This window comes from Myotis davidii, unplaced genomic scaffold (assembly GCF_000327345.1).
Source record: "Myotis davidii unplaced genomic scaffold, ASM32734v1 scaffold199, whole genome shotgun sequence".
Classification (NCBI taxonomy): Eukaryota; Metazoa; Chordata; class Mammalia; order Chiroptera; family Vespertilionidae; genus Myotis; species Myotis davidii.
Window position 1 is genome coordinate 1,552,288 of NW_006290680.1, and position 20,763 is coordinate 1,573,050.

At 44.4% G+C, this 20,763-nt stretch overlaps 1 protein-coding gene and 1 long non-coding RNA gene across 5 annotated transcripts in view; one reads left to right on the plus strand and one right to left on the minus strand.

Annotated features, from left to right (window-relative positions):
• TOP1 (topoisomerase (DNA) I) overlaps nt 1-12,410 on the plus strand; it is an 82,248-nt gene extending 69,838 nt beyond the window's left edge. For all 3 annotated transcript variants that reach the window (XM_006763781.2, XM_015563911.1, XM_015563912.1), the window contains exons 13-20: nt 2,200-2,343; nt 3,295-3,480; nt 4,406-4,474; nt 4,990-5,104; nt 6,072-6,199; nt 9,282-9,376; nt 9,605-9,754; nt 11,112-12,410. In XM_006763781.2, the coding sequence (XP_006763844.2) occupies nt 2,200-2,343; nt 3,295-3,480; nt 4,406-4,474; nt 4,990-5,104; nt 6,072-6,199; nt 9,282-9,376; nt 9,605-9,754; nt 11,112-11,214 (990 nt within the window). In that variant the 3' untranslated portion in view covers nt 11,215-12,410. The remainder of the gene's footprint in view (nt 1-2,199; nt 2,344-3,294; nt 3,481-4,405; nt 4,475-4,989; nt 5,105-6,071; nt 6,200-9,281; nt 9,377-9,604; nt 9,755-11,111) is intronic.
• Nucleotides 12,200-20,689, minus strand: LOC107183080. Of its 2 annotated transcripts, none has more exons than XR_001513848.1 (3): nt 19,667-19,906; nt 17,601-17,714; nt 12,200-15,727 (listed from the first exon to the last, which is right to left on the minus strand). It is a non-coding gene; the product is annotated as an uncharacterized LOC107183080 (long non-coding RNA). The 2 variants fall into 2 exon arrangements; XR_001513849.1 differs by lacking the exons at nt 12,200-15,727; nt 17,601-17,714 and adding exons at nt 18,358-19,448; nt 19,914-20,689 and having other exon boundaries at nt 19,667-19,790.
• Between the last annotated feature and the right edge of the window lie 74 nt (nt 20,690-20,763).

Consider the following 20,763-nt stretch of genomic DNA (forward strand, 5'->3'; position numbering starts at 1 on the left):
AGTTTCAAGCTGCCTGGCTGCTGGTCGCCATCTTGGCTGACAGTTAATTTGCATATCTCGCTGATTAGCCAATGAAAAGGGTAGCGGTCATACTCCAATTACCATGTTTCTCTTTTATTAGTATAGATAGGATTGATTTCAGAGAGGAAGGGAGAGGGAGAGAGAGAAACATCAGTGATGAAAGAGACTCATTGATAGGCTGCCTCATGTATGCCCCAGATGGGATGGAGCCTGCAACCTAGGCCTGTGCACTGACCAGGAATTGAACTATGACCTCATGGTTCATATGTCAGTGTTCAGCCACTGAGCCACACTAGCCAGGCAGTGGATTCTTGTCCATTACAGAGGGTTGACTGAGTAGGGGAAGAGGACAGGGGGTTAAAGGCAGCCCCTCTACAGTGGACACCTTGTTTTACTGAGATGGTTTTGATAAAAACCTTGGCTTGGAAGACCAAAATAGATAGTTTATTTTTTACAAGTATTCTGAAACTTGCTCAAGTGCATTTTACTCTGGATTCTGTTCAGGGACACTGAAGGCAGCAAGTATAAACATACTTCCTGGAGGCCCGCCCTCCCCTGCTGGACCTAGACAAGGTGGCTTCTGCCTCATCCCCATCGCTGGGTCCTTATTTGAGAGAATCCTGGATCCCTGTACCAGAAGCCCAACCAACATATGAGGAAAAGTTGGTCTTGTGGTAGCCTCTGTGAATGAATTATTTGTTGGGTTTTCTAAACCTTGTTTCAGTGGCATGACTAAGGGACTGAGGAAATAAATTCTACAGGACTTGGAAGAGTCAGAGTCAGGCTGTGGTAGGCCTCTGTGCCTTTTAGAGTATGGGGAGAGAAGCCCACTCGTGAGCTGGAGACTGTATTGTTGTAGACGAGCCTTCTGTGTCTAATCTTATGTGTTATGTCACGGAGATGTATTACTGACTTGTTCACAAGGACAGCTTATATCACACCTGTTCTTACTCTTAAATGTCAAAATGTACTGAGAAAAATCTGTGAGAAATTTTCAGCTTTCCATTGTCTGGAAATAGAACTTAGATATTTCTTCTGTATCTCCAAACGACTAAATCACCCACCCACAACAACATATAGTTACTGAACCTCTAGTTTTATTGCCAAACAAATACATATAGCTAGTCCACACTCAGTGTGGGAGGTTGCTGACAACTCCTTAGTGTACTTGAGTGAGCTTTCATTTCTGAGTGTTTGTTAGGAGAAGTAGGAGACATTTCTTGTTCCATGTACCTCACACTCCTACGTGCTCAGGCCAGTTACCTTGATCACAGTTCTTACATCTCAAGGACCACGTGTCCTAGGCAGGAAGCAGGCATATGTGGGTAAAATCACTACTCCTCTTTTGTTGTGGGGTGGGGGAATTAAGAGCATATTCTTGGGTTCTGAAATTCCATCCCTGCATTCATGATATAGTTTGTTTTAGGCCTGTAATACTTCTGATGCTCTTAGATTTCTTGGATATTTTTTCTCTCCTTACCTTTCTGACTTGATACTAATTGATGCAAGATTTCAGCCTTTTCACACCCTTTCAAAAGTCTTTAATTTGCTTTAGAATTCAATTTTTAAACCTTCCGCAAAAAGCTCTAATGTTTACAAAGAAAAGACTTCCCAGTAACATTATTTCCCCCAGTCTAATCAAGAATACTTTTAAATGCAGAAGTTAGAAAATGGTGCTTAATTACGGCTCTTCCTAGAAATCATTGTGTGCCTTCATAATTACATGTTGTAATCTTTGGTTCTGCTTCCTTCACAGTCTCTTCCATCAAACTAAATGGTTGTCTTGAATTTAATGAAATTCAGTTCCAGTGGAAAACTGCTGTTGGGTCACAGATTCCACAGTAAAGCTGTGGTGGGGTGTTTATACCCTTTGTGTTGACAGAAGTCAGTTTGGGGACATGCCATGTGGGCCTTTCCCAAGAATGTAAACATTTCAAAAAGTGGAAGCCAGAGGTTTTCTTAGTAATTAGGAGTCAGTTGAGCTCAATAGTGAAACGGGACCACATGAGTTCTTATCAGGTTAAAGGCCTGAAAATTTTTCTTTAGTACTCTGCTTTTCTCCCTTGCTTAAAAGCTCAAGTTTCTTCTCTTTGGTGCAGAGCCCTGAACTTGGGTATTTACAGTCTATCATTACTCACCATCCCTAAGCAATCCACCTTTGGGATTGGGTCTTTGCAGGGTGAGAAAGACTGGCAGAAATACGAGACCGCTCGGAGGCTGAAGAAGTGTGTGGACAAGATCCGGAACCAGTACCGAGAAGACTGGAAGTCCAAAGAGATGAAAGTCAGGCAGAGAGCTGTTGCCCTGTACTTCATCGACAAGGTGAGGGTATCTGCCTGTCACATTGCCTGATGTGTTCAGCTTAACAAAGATGTAGGGAGCGTTTACTCCTCTGGGCCCCATGCTAAGTACTGGAGAGGTGGTGACAAGCCAACACCCGGGGTCCTACTTATCCAGTCTCTGGTCCAATAGGGAGGGTAGAAATGGAGAGTCAGTCAGTCCATGTCTGGTGCTGTCTGAACAGTCTGCCTGATAGGAGAGTTTGCCTGAACCTGAATATGCCGGAAATGCTGTGACATTCTCAAACTCTTTCTATGAGCCACCAAAAATAATTGGCATCACATCCCAACACAATTATATTTGTGTTTGTGTAACTGAAACAAAAGTTACACAAAGCAATGCTTTTGCTGTCCTACAAGCAATAAATTCTGATATTTTCCTGTTTCTTATATAAAAAAAAATAAGATTATAACCCTTAAAATTGGTTGAAATTCTGCTAATATGTCACAACTACAGTTTGAGAGACTGTTCTGGAGATCAGTTTCTCAGTATTCTTCAGAAGAAAAGATTCCATGTTTTTTCCCACAAGTTTTATACTTTATATATTTGAGCACAAATTCTAAATTGTCTCAAAAATTAAGCAAAATTAAGAAACTAACTTTTTGAGTCTGGTTGCCAAGACTAGAAACACTCCCTCACTTGCTGCTTTAAAAAAAAAAGTCCTTCCTTTCCTCCATTCCCAGTTGAGAAGACAGAGTAAAGAGGTTAGATTTATAGGGAAGTTTAATATCCCCATGACTCTTCATACTTCATTTTATAGAGGAAGAAGCAACAATGCAGAATCCAGAATTCCCAGGTCTTGCAGAATAATGCTCTGTCCCCAAAGAGAATTGAGAGGATTCTGATTTTGGTTTCGTAGAGATCCTGTGAGACTGAAGTTTCTTCAGTTATGCTAATCTTTGTATCCTCTCTCACTTTCTCCTCCTGGGACAGCTTGCGCTGAGAGCAGGCAATGAGAAAGAGGAAGGAGAAACAGCGGACACTGTGGGTTGCTGCTCGCTGCGCGTGGAGCATATCAATCTGCACCCGGAGTTGGATGGCCAGGAATATGTGGTCGAGTTTGACTTCCTTGGGAAGGACTCAATCAGATACTATAACAAAGTCCCTGTTGAGAAACGAGTAAGTTAATGTGGCCTATTTTTTATTCATTCATCCATCCATTCAACAAGCATTTCTGTTGAGTGCTTTTTGTGTGCTCTGTGCTTTGCTGGGCACTAGAAAAACACTCAAAAGAGAGGGGAGAGTTATTATTTGGTGTCCCTGCCCTCACCCCCAATTCCTGGGAATGAGGGCCATCTCCCATAGCAGTATTCAACAGAGTATGCTGTAGAGGTTGGCCCTCACAATAAACTCAAGATTGAACCCACGATGTCATTTTAATGATGTAACCACATTTCCATATCCCTTCGTCATGTTGCACATTTGTCATTTGTTGCTTGGCTCAACTTCTCCCCAGGTTCTGATTGAGTGAAAAAGTAGCCTTTTGGTGCTTAGATCTCTAAGCCTGTAGCTGAAGAGGTATTGCAGCTCAGTGCACCTCCCCTCCCCCCATATTGGGCTTTAACCAGAGGCCTACAGAGTGTAGAATCCCAGTAATCCAGCCTTCGGGTTGAGGTTTCATCAGTAATGTGAGCTTTACTGGCTGTTGCAATGCTCCAGATGAAATAAAGCTAAAGGGACCTGGCCGTTAAATGTAAATCCTGAGCTTAGATTAGATTCCACATTGGGAGTGGTTGGAGGGTGAGGATATCATTAGGTCAGCTGACAAAATTGGAGTATGAACAGTAGATTCGATAAAAAGGTATCACTGTAAATTTATGAAGCTGATAAATACTGTGAACCTCCATCCTGTGTAAGTACCCACAGATTGTTCAAAACAGATAATTAGCGCACACGTAGAGAGAAAGAGCCAGCAGACATGCACACTGCACAAATGGTAAATGAGTTTGGGTAAAGAATGTGGTGCCCCTAGTGCTTTGTGGGTTTTTTTTAAAGTTATAATTGTTTCCAAAGTAAAGGTCTTAAAAATTATTATTTCTTGTAGGTTTTTAAGAACTTACAACTATTTATGGAGAACAAACAGCCTGAGGATGATCTTTTTGATAGACTCAATGTGAGTAGACAAAGTGCACTGGGTTGAAGAGGGGCCCGGCCAGAGCCCACAAGCTCCTAAAGGAGAGGTTTGCCTGGGGTGACTTGGGCTCTCCCCTCAGCTTATCCTGTGGCGTCCTCTGTGCTCTTCCTCCCTCGGGGCATACAGTGAATCCAGGGCCAAAGCCCTAAGACGAGGGCAAACAGACCCTGCTTTTATCCTCCTGATTCCGGCAAGCCTTCCCTTGGCTAGATGCCAGCCACCTCTGGAGACCCCAGACCTGTCCTTCATATCCTATCAGGGAAGGACACATTTGCTTTATGGGCCTGCTTAAGATTGAAGTACATCTTAGGGAGGTATCATGAACCCTACATTCCAGAATTCTCTTTCACTTTTCCTAACTTCCGTCTGGCAGAGCAGTAAACTTGGCAAGGTCGTGATGCACTGGCATCAGTGTCCTCGAGCTTGCCAGAAGGGGTGGGGTTGTGTGGCTTTTACCAAAAATTCCAACATCCTTGTTGCTTTATCTCATCCAGACTGCTATTTTAAATAAGCATCTTCAGGATCTCATGGAGGGCTTGACTGCCAAGGTGTTCCGTACCTACAATGCCTCCATCACGCTACAGCAGCAGCTAAAAGAACTCACAGCCCGTAAGTACTGCTTGGCCACCCAGGGCCCACACCCTGCTGGTGATACCCAGTGCCCTTGTCCCACTAAATCCTAGGTCTGTTCCACATTTTCTCTTAACATTGTGACTGGAAACTTTTCCCTCCATCTCTCCAGTAGAGAGCTAAGGCTTAGTCTGTATAAACATAAGACCAGTGCCATTTCCTCCATTCCTACCCCAGCTTCTAGTTTCGATTTGTGGAATGCTGACAGGGGCTTTCTATCTGCTCTGAAAATGCCTGCACTTTCTGTTTTATATGTATGTTATTTTAAAGCTCACAGAGAAAAGACATAGTGCTGTAATGTTCTGTTAAATTGGAGAGTAGGTTGTCATGGTTACTAAAATAGTATCAGAGCAAAACCTTTCCTTGAGGTTTCTGTCAATTTTTTCCCTTATGAGTAGGTTGAATTCTAAAAACCAGCTGCAGTAGGTATCACCACAGTCTGCAAGCTTTTTTCCTGGAGCCCAGTCACTGCTAAATTCCTACTGTCCTCTTTAAATATGTTCAATGGTTTTAGAATATGAGCCAGAAAAGCCAAAGATGGATATGTAGAAGGTCAGTATTTTAGGGCAGGATAAAGAATGACACAAGTAAGAAAATTCCTTGGCTAACACTTTTTATTGTACTTAAAAAAATATATTGCCTTGGGGTGTTAAAATGTAAAATTTATGGTCCCTTTGTCTTCTCTACCTTGGCTTCTTTCTGTCCCAAGTCCCTGTTTTCTTCAGGTTACATTGGGTGGGGTAGGTTGGGGAAGCGGGCATTCAGCAAGCAGATGAGTGTGTAGACTTTTGATTTTGAACTGATTGGTGGTTTGGGGAAACTTGATCATTGGAGTGACATGAGAGCCAGTAAAATCATGAGGATGGAGCACTAGGGAAGGCACATGGGTATTCTCTCTGGTTATACAAGTTCACTCTTTTTTATTGTCACGTTTCTTTCTGTACAGCGGATGAGAACATCCCAGCAAAGATCCTATCTTATAACCGTGCCAACCGAGCTGTTGCAATTCTTTGTAACCATCAGAGGGCACCACCAAAAACTTTTGAGAAGTCCATGATGAACTTGCAATCTAAGGTATTTGAATCTGGATGGTGGGGTAGCAAAATGAAGAGAACTGTGTCTGCCATGAGTTGATATTCTGAAAACAAAAGGCATTTTTAATTTAGCCTTTCAGGCTGGGATATCAGAAGGCCAGTTCTGGGTCTGTTCTGGAAGAAAGGTCTACACTAGAGCTAAACAAATGGAACTATGATAGCAGTCATCCATGAGGAAGACACTGAGTGCCTGGTACCCACTGTTCAGAAGGTGCTCATTCTGTGTGCACAAGTTCTGCATTGGCCACTTCCCATTTTGAAAAGCTCAGGTTGAAATATTGCTAATTGTCTTTATTATACACGAGGAAAATAAAGTCTTCACAATTCCTTGCCACAGCCCAGAAATATAATTATTTCCAAATTAGATTGTATCAAATTGAAAAGATGAAACAGTGATAGTTAATTTCCCCCCAATTCTAGCACAACTATTTTTATTTTTGCACATTCCACAGGGAATCATATTTTATGTAGCTCTTCCTCAAACATCTTTTGAATGCTAGGGAGAAACTGACATGCAAACAAATAGATACTGTTCCTCTTCTATGTGCCTTTCTCCTTCCTCCGACTCTGCCTGGTACTGAGCTTTTTGTGTGAGCAGTGGTTGCAGATCTAATTCATTCTTATGTACTAACCCACAGTGAGAATTTTCATTGCTGACAGACACATAGGGTTATAAAGGAAACCAACTATCATGAAATATACTTACCAAATATATTTTAAAGTCTGATATAGTAATAAATGTGCTTCCTTATTAACTTATTAAAATCGCAAGGTGATTCTAATAACCTGTAAATTTCAAGGTAGTAATGAATATAAATGATACTTGTAAGAGATCTGCAGTAATTATTGATATGAAAATATCTAGTATCTATTGCTGATAAAATCATAGGTACTACTTGTATCACATCAACTTGTTGCCCACATAATTGGAGGAAAAATGATGAATTTCAACTAGAGGTTGATGAAATTACAGATGTGATATTTTTCCATCCATGTTCACAGAATTCTGTACTTGGACAACTGGAGTTTAAAAACTGCTATAGAGTGAGACCACATACATATTTTCAAGCCTATCATGAAATTTTGTTCTGTTGAAATGTCTTCAAGATAAATACCTAGGAGTAGTACATCTGGGTCAAAAGATACGCACAACCTATGGTGCTACCTGACTTACCTGAAGGGATGCATACATCCACAGTAAATGAATGTGTCCACAGAGCTCTCAAATCCTTGGACCATATGTTTGGCAGGCAAAGAACCTTACAGACCACCCTTCCTAGCAGCTGCCGTTTCCTGCCACTCTGTTAAATGGCTGTCACCTGGTATCATTTACTCTCTTCATGTTGTTCTGAGCCAGAAATAAAAGCATGAATATTCAGGTGTTTACCTAATTCAGGAGACCCCTCCCTGGAGTATGAGGAGGTCTTTTGTTGACCTCACTCTGGAACCACTGCTTGGGCAGCCCAGGCTGCCTGCCAGACGAGCCCTCCAGGCCCAGGAACCCTCTCCTGTGTGCCCACAAAGCAAACACACGCCCCTTTGCCAAGTGAATCAATGGAGTCTTTGATGCTTTGAGAGAATTTGACATAGTCTGCCAACTTAGCATTCACAGAAATGGTTAAAAGATTGTGGTGTGTTGCATTTTTAGCCTAAGAAGAATCTGGCTAATGGTGTCTGTGATGCTTTTGTGTATAGAGTCAGTTCCTTCAGCTTGCCTTTGGACAACATAAATGTTGGAAGTAAGCCATTCATAGTAAAATGCATTTAATGATTGTTTCACAATGGTAGCCTCTGTTTCCAATCTGGGGCTGTGTATGTGCATCTAATAGGCAATTCTAGGCTGAGAGCAACAGCCCAGTGTGTTTGAATCAGGCATGCATTTACTCTGCAGCGGTCCCCTTGACCTCCAGGTAAGCAAGGTGAGCAGGTCAGGGGTACCTGCACTCAGCAGCGAAAGCTCACAGGTTTGGGTTCTAGTTCCATGGTGTTGCCTACTGCCATCCTCAAACAGGAACTCAGAGAAAAGCTTAGGTTCTCGAGGTGTTTTTCAAGGGCTCTATCAAGCAAGAAAAGTTGCAACTGCCCTGGTCTTTTTTTTTATAGACTGGGACTCCATGAGATTCATTTGGAAAAAGAGGTCCACTGTTAAAAATGTTTTCAAATCTGTTTCTGAGGAGTACTACTTTTCCCGTCTCAGCTCACCTCTATCTTTTTTTACAAATCTTAACCAGCGGATATGTTTATTGATTTTAGAGAGGGGAGAGAGAGAGACATCAATGTGAGAAAAATCTATTGGTTGCCTCCGGTACAGGCCCTGAACCTGCAACCTAGGTTTGTGCCCTGACTTGGAATTGCACCCATGACCTTTTGATGTACGGGACAATGCCCCAACCAACTGAGCCACCCGGCCAGGGATCAGGTCCCTCTCCTTTTGAAAACAATGCCAAAGGCAGGACATGCCGTATATCAGCTTGGAATGGACTAGCTGACCTTTTAGTTGCCATTTTTTAGTCCCTTGGATATTCTCTTCACACATCCTTCTCTAGAAGCTGACAGCTCCTTCCCAGAGTGCTGGCAGAATCTAAGAAATGAAGTGGGCTCAGTTAGTGCAAGGATCCTGTCTCAGCTGCAGCATTCTTGGAATGAAGGCTAGGGCCTGGCTCAGGTTCCATTGGATAAACAGCTTGTCTATAGCCTTCTTGTCAGGTGTCTATGGCCACATTCATCTAAAAGATTAGCACCCACATTCCTAGTCCCAGCTGGTTCTCTTCCTGAGCATCTGGATTAATGGAGCCCTGGATCTCTGCTTATAGAATGCTCATTTCTTGGTGGGTCACTGAAGAACATAAATGGCCAAATAGCAGTTGAATTCAGCAGTTACTGTGCACCTACGCTGTGCTTTCATGAAGCCACCCTTAGGTGTTTTTACCTGGCAGACCACCAAGGGAGACTGCCTGCCTGGTGGAGACGTCTAGGTTTCATCTTCTGTGATACAGTAGTTCTTTTCTTCTCTCTAAGCGTCTTGTATTCCTAAAACTGATTGATGTTCTTCCCCCACCCAGATTGATGCCAAGAAGGAACAGCTAGCAGATGCCCGGAGAGACCTGAAAAGTGCTAAAGCTGATGCCAAGGTCATGAAGGATACAAAGACCAAAAAGTATGTGCCTGGTGATGTGCAAAGCTGAGGGTTGGTTGAGAGAAAAAAGCATGTGTAATATGGGCCAGGTTTCTGGGCACCAGCTTTTCTAGGGTTTCAGAATGATGCTTTTTGGAAATCTCTGTACTTGGGACTTTCCTGCTTTTACTGCCACCTAAGTGTCAGGGTGGGATTGCAGTGTTCTTGCCAGAGGCCAGGTGTGGTTCTTGATGACATCCATTCTCCCAGGGTGGTAGAGTCAAAGAAGAAGGCTGTGCAGAGATTGGAGGAACAGTTGATGAAGCTTGAAGTTCAGGCCACAGACCGAGAGGAGAATAAACAGATTGCTTTGGGAACCTCCAAACTCAATTATCTGGACCCAAGGATCTCAGTGGCTTGGTAAGCATTGAGCCCTTTGCTACTGGCTTGAGAAGGGTGGTGGGACTATGAGAGAACCATGCACTTCTAGTGCTCTGGGAAACCTCTGCCAGCCTGTGTGTGCTGCAAAGGCATCAGAACAGTCTGGATGGACTTCAGTGGTCAGTGCTGTTACAGTGCCTTTGAGTGTGTTTACGTATGTTTTTAAAAGGCAGGTGCAGTCCCCATCCTAAATAAAAATAGAAACTCTTCACCTGTATTGAAGGAAAAATATAAAAGAACCCCTCACTTCAACAAAATCTCATACATATAAAAGGCTAATATACAAAGTGCCCCCTCGGGAGTTCTACAGGGAGTTCAATTGCTTGCTATGATGTGCGCTGACCACCAGGCGGCGGCGTGGAACAAAGGAAGGCAAGACCCCGATCGGCCGTGCTTGTCTGCCAGGCCTAGAGACCCTACCTGGGCACAAATTTCATGCACTGGGCCGCTAGTGTTTCAATAAAATAATTTACAAGTGAAGGAAGAAAGGTAGGGACAAGGAGAAAAAACAAAAATGAGAACACAGATTTAAGCAACCTATACAAAGAGTTAGAGGGGCCTTTTAACAAAGGCAGATAAATTTTCTATGGTTTGCTCACTTCCTCCATCCCCTACCCCCCCCCCCCCCCCCACACACACACAGTCATAAAATAATATCCCCAAATAAGTGGCTTTTATGAAGATGCTTATTAGTTACCTTGAGTTGCTAAGTTCTGGGCCTAGGTAGAAGAATCATCCCTTGTAGCACCTACTCTTCTAGGCCTTTTTCCATCCTACTCTTGTACCTTTTCCTACTCTTTTGCCCTGTTTGGTGTCAGGGGATTGGTTAGTTTGCAAGGCACTATGGACTTGAGCCAGATGCTTAGGTTCAGTTTTCAGCTCTGTGCTCATTAGCTGCATGAGAACATAATTGTTCTACCTTGGTTTTTGTTGTTTTGTTTTTTTTTAAATATATTTTATTGATTTTTTTATAGAGAGGAAGGGAGAGGGAAGGGATAGCGAGTTAGAAACATCGATGAGAGAGAAACATCGATTCAGCTGCCTCCTGCACGCCCCCTACTGGGAATGTGCCTGCAACCCAGGTACATGCCCTTGATCAGAATCGAACCTGGGACCCTTGAGTCCACAGGCTGACGCTCTATCCACTGAGCCAAGCCGGTTAGGGCTACCTTGGTCTTTTTATCTGTATCTTTCTCATTTGTGCATTTGTAGTAGCACCTACTTTCTCGTTCTCACCAGATGCATGTGAAGAAGGCAGCACATCCAAGCCTTGGCCCCAGGTTTGGGCTATTGCTCCCAGAGACACTAAACCCCCCTTTTTCTCCCTTGTTTGCAGGTGCAAGAAGTGGGGGGTCCCAATTGAGAAAATTTACAACAAAACCCAGCGGGAGAAGTTTGCCTGGGCTATCGACATGGCTGACGAGGACTATGAGTTCTAGCCAGTCTTGAGGAGCAGTTCTGTGAAAAGGAACAGTGTGGTTTGGAGAAGATGGATAAACTGTGAGCCTCGCTTGCCCTCACACCTGATGGGGGAGAGGCAGCAAGTCTTAACAAACCAACATCTTTGAGAAAAGATAAACCTGAAGATATTATAAGGGAGAGCTGAGCCAGTTGTCCTATGGACAACTTATTTAAAAATATTTCAGATATCAAAATTCTAGCTGTATGATTTGTTTTGAATTTTGTTTTTATTTTCAAGAGGGCAAGTGGATGGGAATTTGTCAGAGTTCTGCCAGGCAAATTCACTGTTTCACTGACACATTTGGATTCTCTTAGCTACTGTATACAAAATCCGATTATATTGGTGCGTTTTTACAGTTAGGGTTTTGCAATAACTTCTATATTTTAATAGAAATGAATTCCTAAACTCCCTCCCCTCTCCCCCATTTCAGGAATTTAAAATTAAGTAGAACAAAAACCCGGCGCACCTGTTAAGAGTTGTCAATATCTATTGTCATGGGAATCAATTTTCATTAAACTTGAAGCAGTTGTGACATTGGCAGTGTTTTGGTTCAGACACCTGTTCACAGAAAAGCATGATGGGAAAATATTTCCTGACTTGAGTGTTCCTTTTTAAATGTGAATTTTTATTTCTTTTTAATTATTTTAAAATATTTAAACCTTTTTCTTGATCTTAAAGATCGTGTAGATTGGGGTCGGGGAGGGATGAGGGGTGAGTGAGTCTAAGGATAATGAAATAATCAGTGACTGAAACCATTTTCCCATCATCCTTTGTTCTGAGCATTTTCTGTACCCTTTCAGATAACATCTTTTTCATTTTAAACCCCAGTCTTTCACCTGAAAGATTTTATTGTATAAAAAGTGTCACAGGTCAATAAGTCTAGAGGAAAATGAGTATTTGGTCCAAAAAAAGAAAAATAATCAAGATTTTAGGGCTTTTATTTTTTCTTTTGTAATTGTGTAAAAAAAATGGAAAAAAAGAACACATAAAAAGCAGAATTTTAATGTGAAAACATTTTTTGCTATAATCATTAGTTTTAGAGGCATTGTTAGTTTAGTGTGCGTGCAGAGTCCATTTCCCACATCTCTCCTCAAGTATCTTCTATTTTTATCATGAATTCCCTTTTAATCAACTGTAGGTTATTTAAAATAAATTCCTACAACCTAACGGAAACTAAGTGTCTGCCTCTTTGTTACCTAGGGCTCCAGGCCAGAGTGGGACTCTGGGGTTGGGACTGACTTGGTACAGAAGTGGTCTGGCCTGGCTACTCTGGTCAGCAAGGGTGGGTCCCTCCCCAGGAGTCCTGCTGCCATGGGTGTAGGTCAAAGGAGAGTCAAAATCCACACCCTTAGAATGAAGGCAGGCCCAGGAAGTGAGGGAGAGTGCAGAAAGTCTACAAGAACAGATGGGGTGCAGGGACTGTATTAGAAGGTTAGAGCAAGTGTATTTGGGAGGCAGATTTTGGGAGCACTTTCCATGTGTGCTGGCCAGAAGCAGTAGGGAGCTTTGGGTTTGCTTGTGTGGCTAGACTTAATAGGAGGGCAGGAATTGAGGGTACTAAGCCAGTTAGGGCACTGGATCCCAGAAGCCCTCTCCTTGGTGGAATGCAGACTTCTCACTGCATTGATTGATTGATTGATTGAAAGAAAGAGTGATCTGTGACCATTTCCCAGTGCTCTGGTACCCAGGCTGACCAGGGACCCTACAAAAATTGTTCCTTTCCTCATCCTAAGTTACAGTGAAGTCTGGAATTCAGGGTGAAGGATGAGATCTCCGGGTCCAATGGAGCAGGAAGGCCAGAGTGGTCAGAATTGGTCACTTAGCTGTATGCCCTCCTGCTAGCAAGTGCAAGTATGTTCGGGAGCAGAGCCATCTCCTTGATAGTCTCTCAACTCCCAGGGGCTGGGCCCACTGCAGATAATTGGGGGAGGGCGGGGCTCCTTTTTTGGCAGCCTGCATTTCATTGGCCAGTGGCGGGGGGAGGGGGAGTAGCATTCACCCCAGGGATTAAAGGAGGCTAAGTAGCCACCATGGCTTTGGAGCTAGAGATTGCAGTCAGGTTTTTGGTTTGTTTGTTTTTTCCAGCCAGGTATTTTTAAATTGGGTGGTGTAGCTAGACCACTGAGTGTAAGGAAGAGCAACAGAGAGGATCTTTCAGTGCCCAACTGATAAGCTTTATGACTGGTGGGTGGGTGATAAGAAAGTGGACCTCAGGTTTGGGATTTGAGCAGGACCTGCCACAACTAGGACACAAACTTTGGTCCACAACCAGAAATCGGACAGGAGGCCTTGCAGGCAGAAGATTTTATTAATGAGCAGGAACTTTTGCCTACCTTTTCCAGTCTTCTGGGGGCAGATGCAGGGCAACTAGGTGGTGGTTAAGAACAACTGTGAAGAGTATCCTGAATGGTGGCAACAGGACTCAAAGAGGAAGTCAGAGAATGGGAAGCTGGCCTGGCTACTGGGCATGAGGGAAGAGGCTGAACAGGTAGGGGAAGGCCAGATGTGAAGGGCCCTGAAGGATGCTTGACCATGGAGTCAGGAGACTGCCTCCTTTGCCTGTTTACCCACTGATTGGTTCCCTCCTCCCAGCTATGTTTTTTTTATAACAACTTCCTCCTGTCAGGCCTTTCTGTGATGCTTGAGTCCGGCTGCGGGCAAAGGGAGATTGCGTTTACGTGCTGTGCTTCCCGTGCCAGACAGCTTGGTGCTTCCTTGGCTACTCTCCCTCTTACCCCCTCATCTGGTCAGCAGGTCCTGTCCGTTCTCCCTGCCAAATCTACCTGAGGCCTCTTACACATTTAAAACATGAAAAAATAAACCACAACTCCTAGCCCTTTCCAGCCACCACCCCCTCCCTCTCCATTTCACAAACAAGCACCTGGAATGAGTCATGGACACAACCCTGTCATTCCCCACCCACTGCAACTAGCTTCTGCTCCGTCTTGCCCCCAATTCCCCTCTCCATCTGACCACATTCACCAATGAATGAAGGACCAAACCAGTAAATGGGCAGTTGACTACTATTTTTTAAACTGCTTGAAGTATATTTTACGTATCATAAATACACCAGATACACCTATTTCAAATGAGTGGTGCAGACATCACTGTAAGTTAGTTTTTGAATATCCACCCAGTAAGATCCCTCGCTACCCCCCACCTCCAACCTTCATTAGTCTACTTTCTCTGTTAATTATCTTTACTGGACATCTCACATAATGTGAAATTATACAATACGTGACCACCCCCTTTAAAGCACTTCTCTCTGGCTTCCACAACACCACCTTCTCGTTTTGCTCCTACCTCTATCAGGCTGTTGCTTCTCAGTTACTCCACACACAGCCTGGTTTCATTCACACCTGAACGTGAAGGCTCCAGCCTAGACCCCTTTCCAGACACATTGCCAACTACATCTTTGCGGGGGTGTCATGGGCTACTCAAGCTCAAATCTCTAGAACTGAGCTCAGTACCTACTACAAGCCGGATGGTGAAACCCATCCACTGTCCCTCAACCGGAACCCAGGGGAGCCATCACCCTTCATTCCTTTCTCACAAGTCCAATAAATTAATGATTCTGAAATCATCTGAGAAAAGAGTTTACTTACATTTGGGTCCTTACAAAATCCCTCCTGTAATAAGATGCTCTCTAAACTTGTTGTGAACCAAAAAGCACTTTTTTGGAGAAAACACATTACCCTGAAATGACCTCAGCCAAGCTACTTTTGGATGATTATAAGTAGTCCCATGACGGAATCAGTAAACAGGGAAGCAAAGAAATTGACCACACACTTAGTAATTATTTCTCACAATCCTAAGTATTACGTGTAAACAAACCTCTCAACAGTCATTTTAAATAGCAATATGGTGTTGATTTTTTTTTAGGTTTGATAATGGTACTATAGTTCTATATATAGTTTTTTAAAAACTCTTAGAAAAAAACACTGAAATATTTATGGATAACAGTTAAGATTTGTGTCAAAACATTATAGAAGGGGTCTGTGGGTTGTCTGACCAACTGAATACTAATACATAGCTATGGGAGAATGGAAAAAAAAACCTGTTTTGTACAAATGCTATACAAAAAGGCTTAGTTAAAATTCCCAGTGATAGCATCACATAATTCAAAAAGTATTCTCTCTTCATCAATGTGGACAAATCTCAAAAACTTTATGCTGGACTTAGACACAATGGTGTATATAACTAAGGATTTCATGTATATGAAATTCTAGAATGGGCAAAACTAATCTGTAGTAACAGAAAGTAGATTAGTGATGGCCAAGTCAGGGGCAGGGGAATGTTCTACATCTTGATTGGGTGGTATACATTTGCCAAAGCTCACCAAACTTTACACTTAAAATGGATGCATTTTATTATAGGTAAATTATTTCTCAGTAAAGTTGATTTTTCAAAAGTGCTCTCTCTCAACTTAGAAGGCAGCAAAGTGATGTGCTTTCAGAAATTAGATGACTCAAAAGTGGCTCTAGTGATTTCTACAAAGAAATGAAAGATTCATAGAAAGAGTTCTAACATTATTACTGCAAAAGTAAGAGCAAGAAAGTAACATTCATAAGTTAATATATTGTTTCAAATAATATGTGATTTAAGATATGTGTAACTAAAACTTATATGTGGTCATTTGAATCCTGCATCTCTAAAAATGTTTATATTTTAGTTGCAAAAAAGCCACAGAACACCTGAAGTGACATTTTTGGAAAAACGAGTGATCACCTTATATTTGGACCTGCCATATATTCAGGCATATACTCTGTCTCTCACTTTTCTCCAACCCCTCAGCCATAAAAGGGCTAGGTCAGGTAAGGTCTGTGTCCCTTCTCAAGTTTCCAGGGGCCTTTATCACAATGAACTGCCCTGTTTGGCATTTCTGTGACCCTACTGGAGTGGAAACTTGGTCTGATCCATCTCTGTTGTGTTACTGCTATAGAGGAGGCACCAGGAGTATTTGTTAGGAGAAAAGCAGAAAAATAGGTCTGCCCTGGCCTGGGCCAGTGGCTGGCAAGGACTCTCCCCTTCTCTTCCTTTAGTGAAGCAATTAACATATCCCTGCCACCTCCCTGAAGAAGGTACATCTGGAGCCCAGCTCTCCTGCCTCTCTGGGTCCCAGGATAGAGACCCATCAGCAGAGGCAACGAAGGGTCTGCAGAGAGAGCAGAGTCCCTGGATGTGGCTGGGCCAGGCCTCGTTTTGCCTTGAATGATAGAAAACATGAGGTTCTTAAGGGGCTAAGAGTACATTCCAGGTGAGGAGGATAGCAGGACATCACTGAAGAAGTGTCAGGTCCAACGACTAGGCAGGAGGCATAGATAGATAGATATTGGGGCCAGAGGTCAAGGAGCCTAGACCAAAGGTGGGGTGGAGCTCAAGGTGCACTGAGGTGAGTACTTACTAAGTAAGTACTGGCTGTACACCAAAGTGCAGGCTGGCTCAAAAACCCTTGAGAAGGGCTGGTTAGACATCTAACAAACTACTGAGTAAAATATAAAGATTACTTTAAAGAAAAGGGATAAAGTTTTATGAATGGATCAAATTAGACACTGCCATCTATAAATCAATGGTAGAAGGGGCTCCACTAAGCTATACTGTTATCTTATACCTTCTATATATTTATTCATGGTTATTACCAGAAACAAATAAACTGGCAGCATTTGCTATAAATTTGTTGAGAACATTCTCCACTATTTCAAACAAGTAAGTGGCCATATGAGAAGCTTCTTTTATAGTTTATCCCTAGAATTTTTCTCCCCTAAGTTATCAGTTATCAGAATAGAAAGAATTTTTGCTTTGGCTACGAGGAAGCTCAGCTACATCTGATTCTCAGTCACAGCAGCTATGTTAACCCATATTAACCATACTATAGTTCTCCTTTTATAACTGCAAATCCCATTTCTGTACTACAATATTTGTGCCCTTTAAGTACCCTAAACTTTTTTTAAAGGGCTGGAAAAGAATACATTTGTGGTGGGCACAGTGATGTGTGCCACCCAGATTCCCCAACAAGGATGCACTTATTGCCCCAACTGCTGAGTGCTGTCCGCTCCCTAAGCTCACCTCAGCAGCAGAGAGCCATTTGGCCAGGGCTCCCTGGGGACTCTCCCTGTGCCTCTTCCTTCCACGGTGTGGTATCAGTACCGCGCACTAACCAATTGCGCCACCGGAGCTCCTTTCCAGAGTGCTGATCCCAGCCAAGGGCACTCCCTAATAAACATTCTGCACACGAACCTCTGTAGAATCTGCTTCCCAAAGAAACCCAACCTGTGACAGCACTTCACCAAATAACTAAAAATAGAAAACAGCAGGTATGGGTATTATGCAAAGGGGTGAGGATATATAATAGAATGTTCATACCTACATGGGAGGTAACACAGAATTGATGGAGCCAGGCTGCCTGGGTTTGAATCCCATCTCTGCCACCTCCTAGCTGTGTTTTTGGACATGTCTCTCCATGCATTGGTTTTTCATCTGTAGGATGGGGATAATGAGAGTACTTACCTCAATGAGGAGTAAATGAGACAATTTGAGTATAGCTGTTCTATTAGGCTTACTATATGCTAAGTACTGTTCTAAATGTTTAGTAAATGAATACGTGGGAGGCCAGGCCCACAACGCCAGAGGGTCATGTGGGCTGAGACACCTCCCCAGACCCCAGGCACAGGTATTGGTGGGAGCCGGGCATTTTGAAGCATGAGTGTTGGCAGAAACAGGCCCAAGCAGGACTAGCCTGGGTGATGTCACGGGCATGTGCCTTGAGTGGGTGCTAGGCTGCTCCCTCCCAGCCAGTGCAGCTGCACGCATTGCCAATGACACCCACGTACCCATATACTAGTATATGCTGAGCTGGGGAAAGCCCATATCAGCCACACCCTTTGTGCGCCCTGATTTTCCTGAAACTCCTTTGGTGGAGGGAGGCACCTGAGGCCTGGGATGCTGGCTCAGAAGTCCCAGGAGGAAGTGGGGCCCTGTTTCCCGAAGGAGGGCCTGGCAGCCAACTGAAAATACGAGCTTCTGTTGGCAGGCATTTCTGAAGCCCCTGGGGGCCCGGCCCCAGAGACCAAAACACAAGCAAAAGCAAGGAAGCATGAGCTGCATTATGGAAGCTTCAGAAAATAGTAAAGCCGACTTTAAAAGTACATCACAGCCCACAGGCTGCCCAAGTTGGCATAAGAAGCTCAAGGAGAGCTGCAGCACTTAGGAGGGGTCCTCCTAGAAAAATGGACAAAGTCAGATAGGCAGGGAGGGTCCCCATTCAGCCCGCACCTGTCTTCCTTACTTCAAATGCTCTCCAAGTGCTCCCCCATACTTAGTAAACTCTAGCCTTCTTTCTATTCCTCAATCCACTAAGCTCTTTCTAACCTCAGGGTCTTTGTACATGCTGTTACCTCTAGAAAGTACTTTCTTACCCCTAAAAATTCACCTGGCCATCTACTCACATCCTTTGGGCCTTTGTTCAGTCCTAGAGAGGTCCTCCTTACCTACTAGATCTGAAGTAGGGCTCTCTAATGTTTATCTCATAGCCCTTTCTTCTTTCCCTCTGTAGCTCTCATCCCAATTTACCTTACATAACAAGTGTTTGACTGTTTAATGCCTATGAATTCCTGGAGGGCTGGTGGTGGGTTTCTCTTATTTTCCCAACTCATGCCACCAGCGGCCACACAGGGAAGCTCAGGGGCTGCAGACAGGGGCAGCACCATCTTAAGCCCAAGCTAGCTCAAGCCACACTTCATGAGCACTTAGTTTCTGAGTTCCATGTGCCCTGGGCCAGCCATACCCAAGGCCCCCCCTCACCTACACCGATTAGCCAGCTAGCCTCCATGCCCACTGACTATTGACCTACTTAAGCCAGTGGCTCTCTTTGAGGCAGCAAATGCATGGAGTCAGACAGACTTGAGTTCAAATCACCTCTTGTTAGTTGTGTGGCTTTGGGCAAGTTACAGAACTCTGAGTCTGTTTCCTCACCATTAAACTGGGGACAATAATCCCTGATTAGAAGGTAATTATGAGGATCAGGTGAGACACGTGTGCAAGCACTGCTGCACTGGGGTCCAGCATTAGGTCAACTTCAGTTCCCTCCCTCCCACTTTAAAGGCTTGTCGCTAGGTGGCAGTCCATCTCAGCAGCTTGCCTCCTCCTTAGGTGGCCGAAGCCTCCTAGTACCAGGCACTGGACGTCAGGCTGAATACTCAGCTTCCTTAGGGGCTGCATTCGATGGAATCAAAACACACATACACACACGTTACTACTACAACAAGACACAGTCAGAGGCAGCGCGACACCATCACCACCTAGCTGGGTGGGCTGCCTAAGCGGTCACTGCTACACACACACACACACACACACACACACACACACACACACACCCCCGAGGCGACCGGGATCTTTCTCTGGCATCTGCTGCATGCTCTGCTGGGCCTCACCTCTGAAATGTGGTAAATAATCCTGCTTTGGCTCAATATCTGGTTGTCCGGCTCCACTGTGATCTCAGATGTCTTTGTTTGGGCAGTTCTCTGTGACAGGGGCAGCTAGATTGCAGGGGCGAATCTAGAGAATGGCTTCAGGAAGACAAAGAGTATGAATTATTCAGATACAGGTATATCTCAGAGATATTGCAGGTTCCGGTCCAGACCACCTCAATAAAGCAGGTATCATGATAAAGCGAGTCACGGAGGGTCTTGCCTTCAGTTTGTAAAAAATCACAACACCTGTGAAGCACAATGAGGTCAAGTGCACTATGATGAGGTCCACCTGTAACACAAAAAGGCCTTGTGGCTGGAGATGGAGAGTGAAGGGGAGGTGGTGAGAGAGGAAGTGGGAGAGCAAGGGACCGGGCCACACAGAACTTGCTGGGCCAGGTAGGGAGTGTGGATTTTAGGAGCAATGAGAAGTCACGGAGGGTTTGAGGCTGGAGCTAGGAAATCATTTAATTTCCTTCAGAAGACCAAAGAGGGTCAAGTTTGGGTGAGAAAAGATGGGCCTTGGGCTTGTGGGTGGAGTGGAGATATCTGAGAGCAGAATGAACTGGACTTGATGAACTGCTGTGGGGTTGAGGCAGAGAGGAATCAAGAACACCCCCAAGGGTTTTGGCCCAAGCACCTTAGAGTTTTGGAACCTTGGGGTAGAAAGTGGAGGCTGTAGGAGGAGCAGTTTGAGGAGGGAGCGAGGTGCCTGTTAAGTGGGGACGTGGAGCAGGCAGTGGGATGCAGGGGAGACACAGGTGGGGCGCTGCGGGGGCCAGGGTCCGGGCGGGGGCGGGCTGTGAAGCCTCGGGAAAGGTCAGGGCGTCTTGCGAACTGGCTCAGGACCCGGCCCGCAGGGGGCTTCTGAGGTTGAAAGGCAGCGGCCGGAGAGAGAGGAGGAAAACAAGGGAGTCAGGCCGGGAAAGCCGAGGCGCAGGGAGCATTTGCAGGAGGGGCGCCTTAAAAGAGGACCTGTACCGTGTGCTACCGCGCGGACGCGGAGAGCGCGGGGTGGCGGGCAGCGGCTGATGCCAAGGCCAGCGCCGCAGGCCACCGGG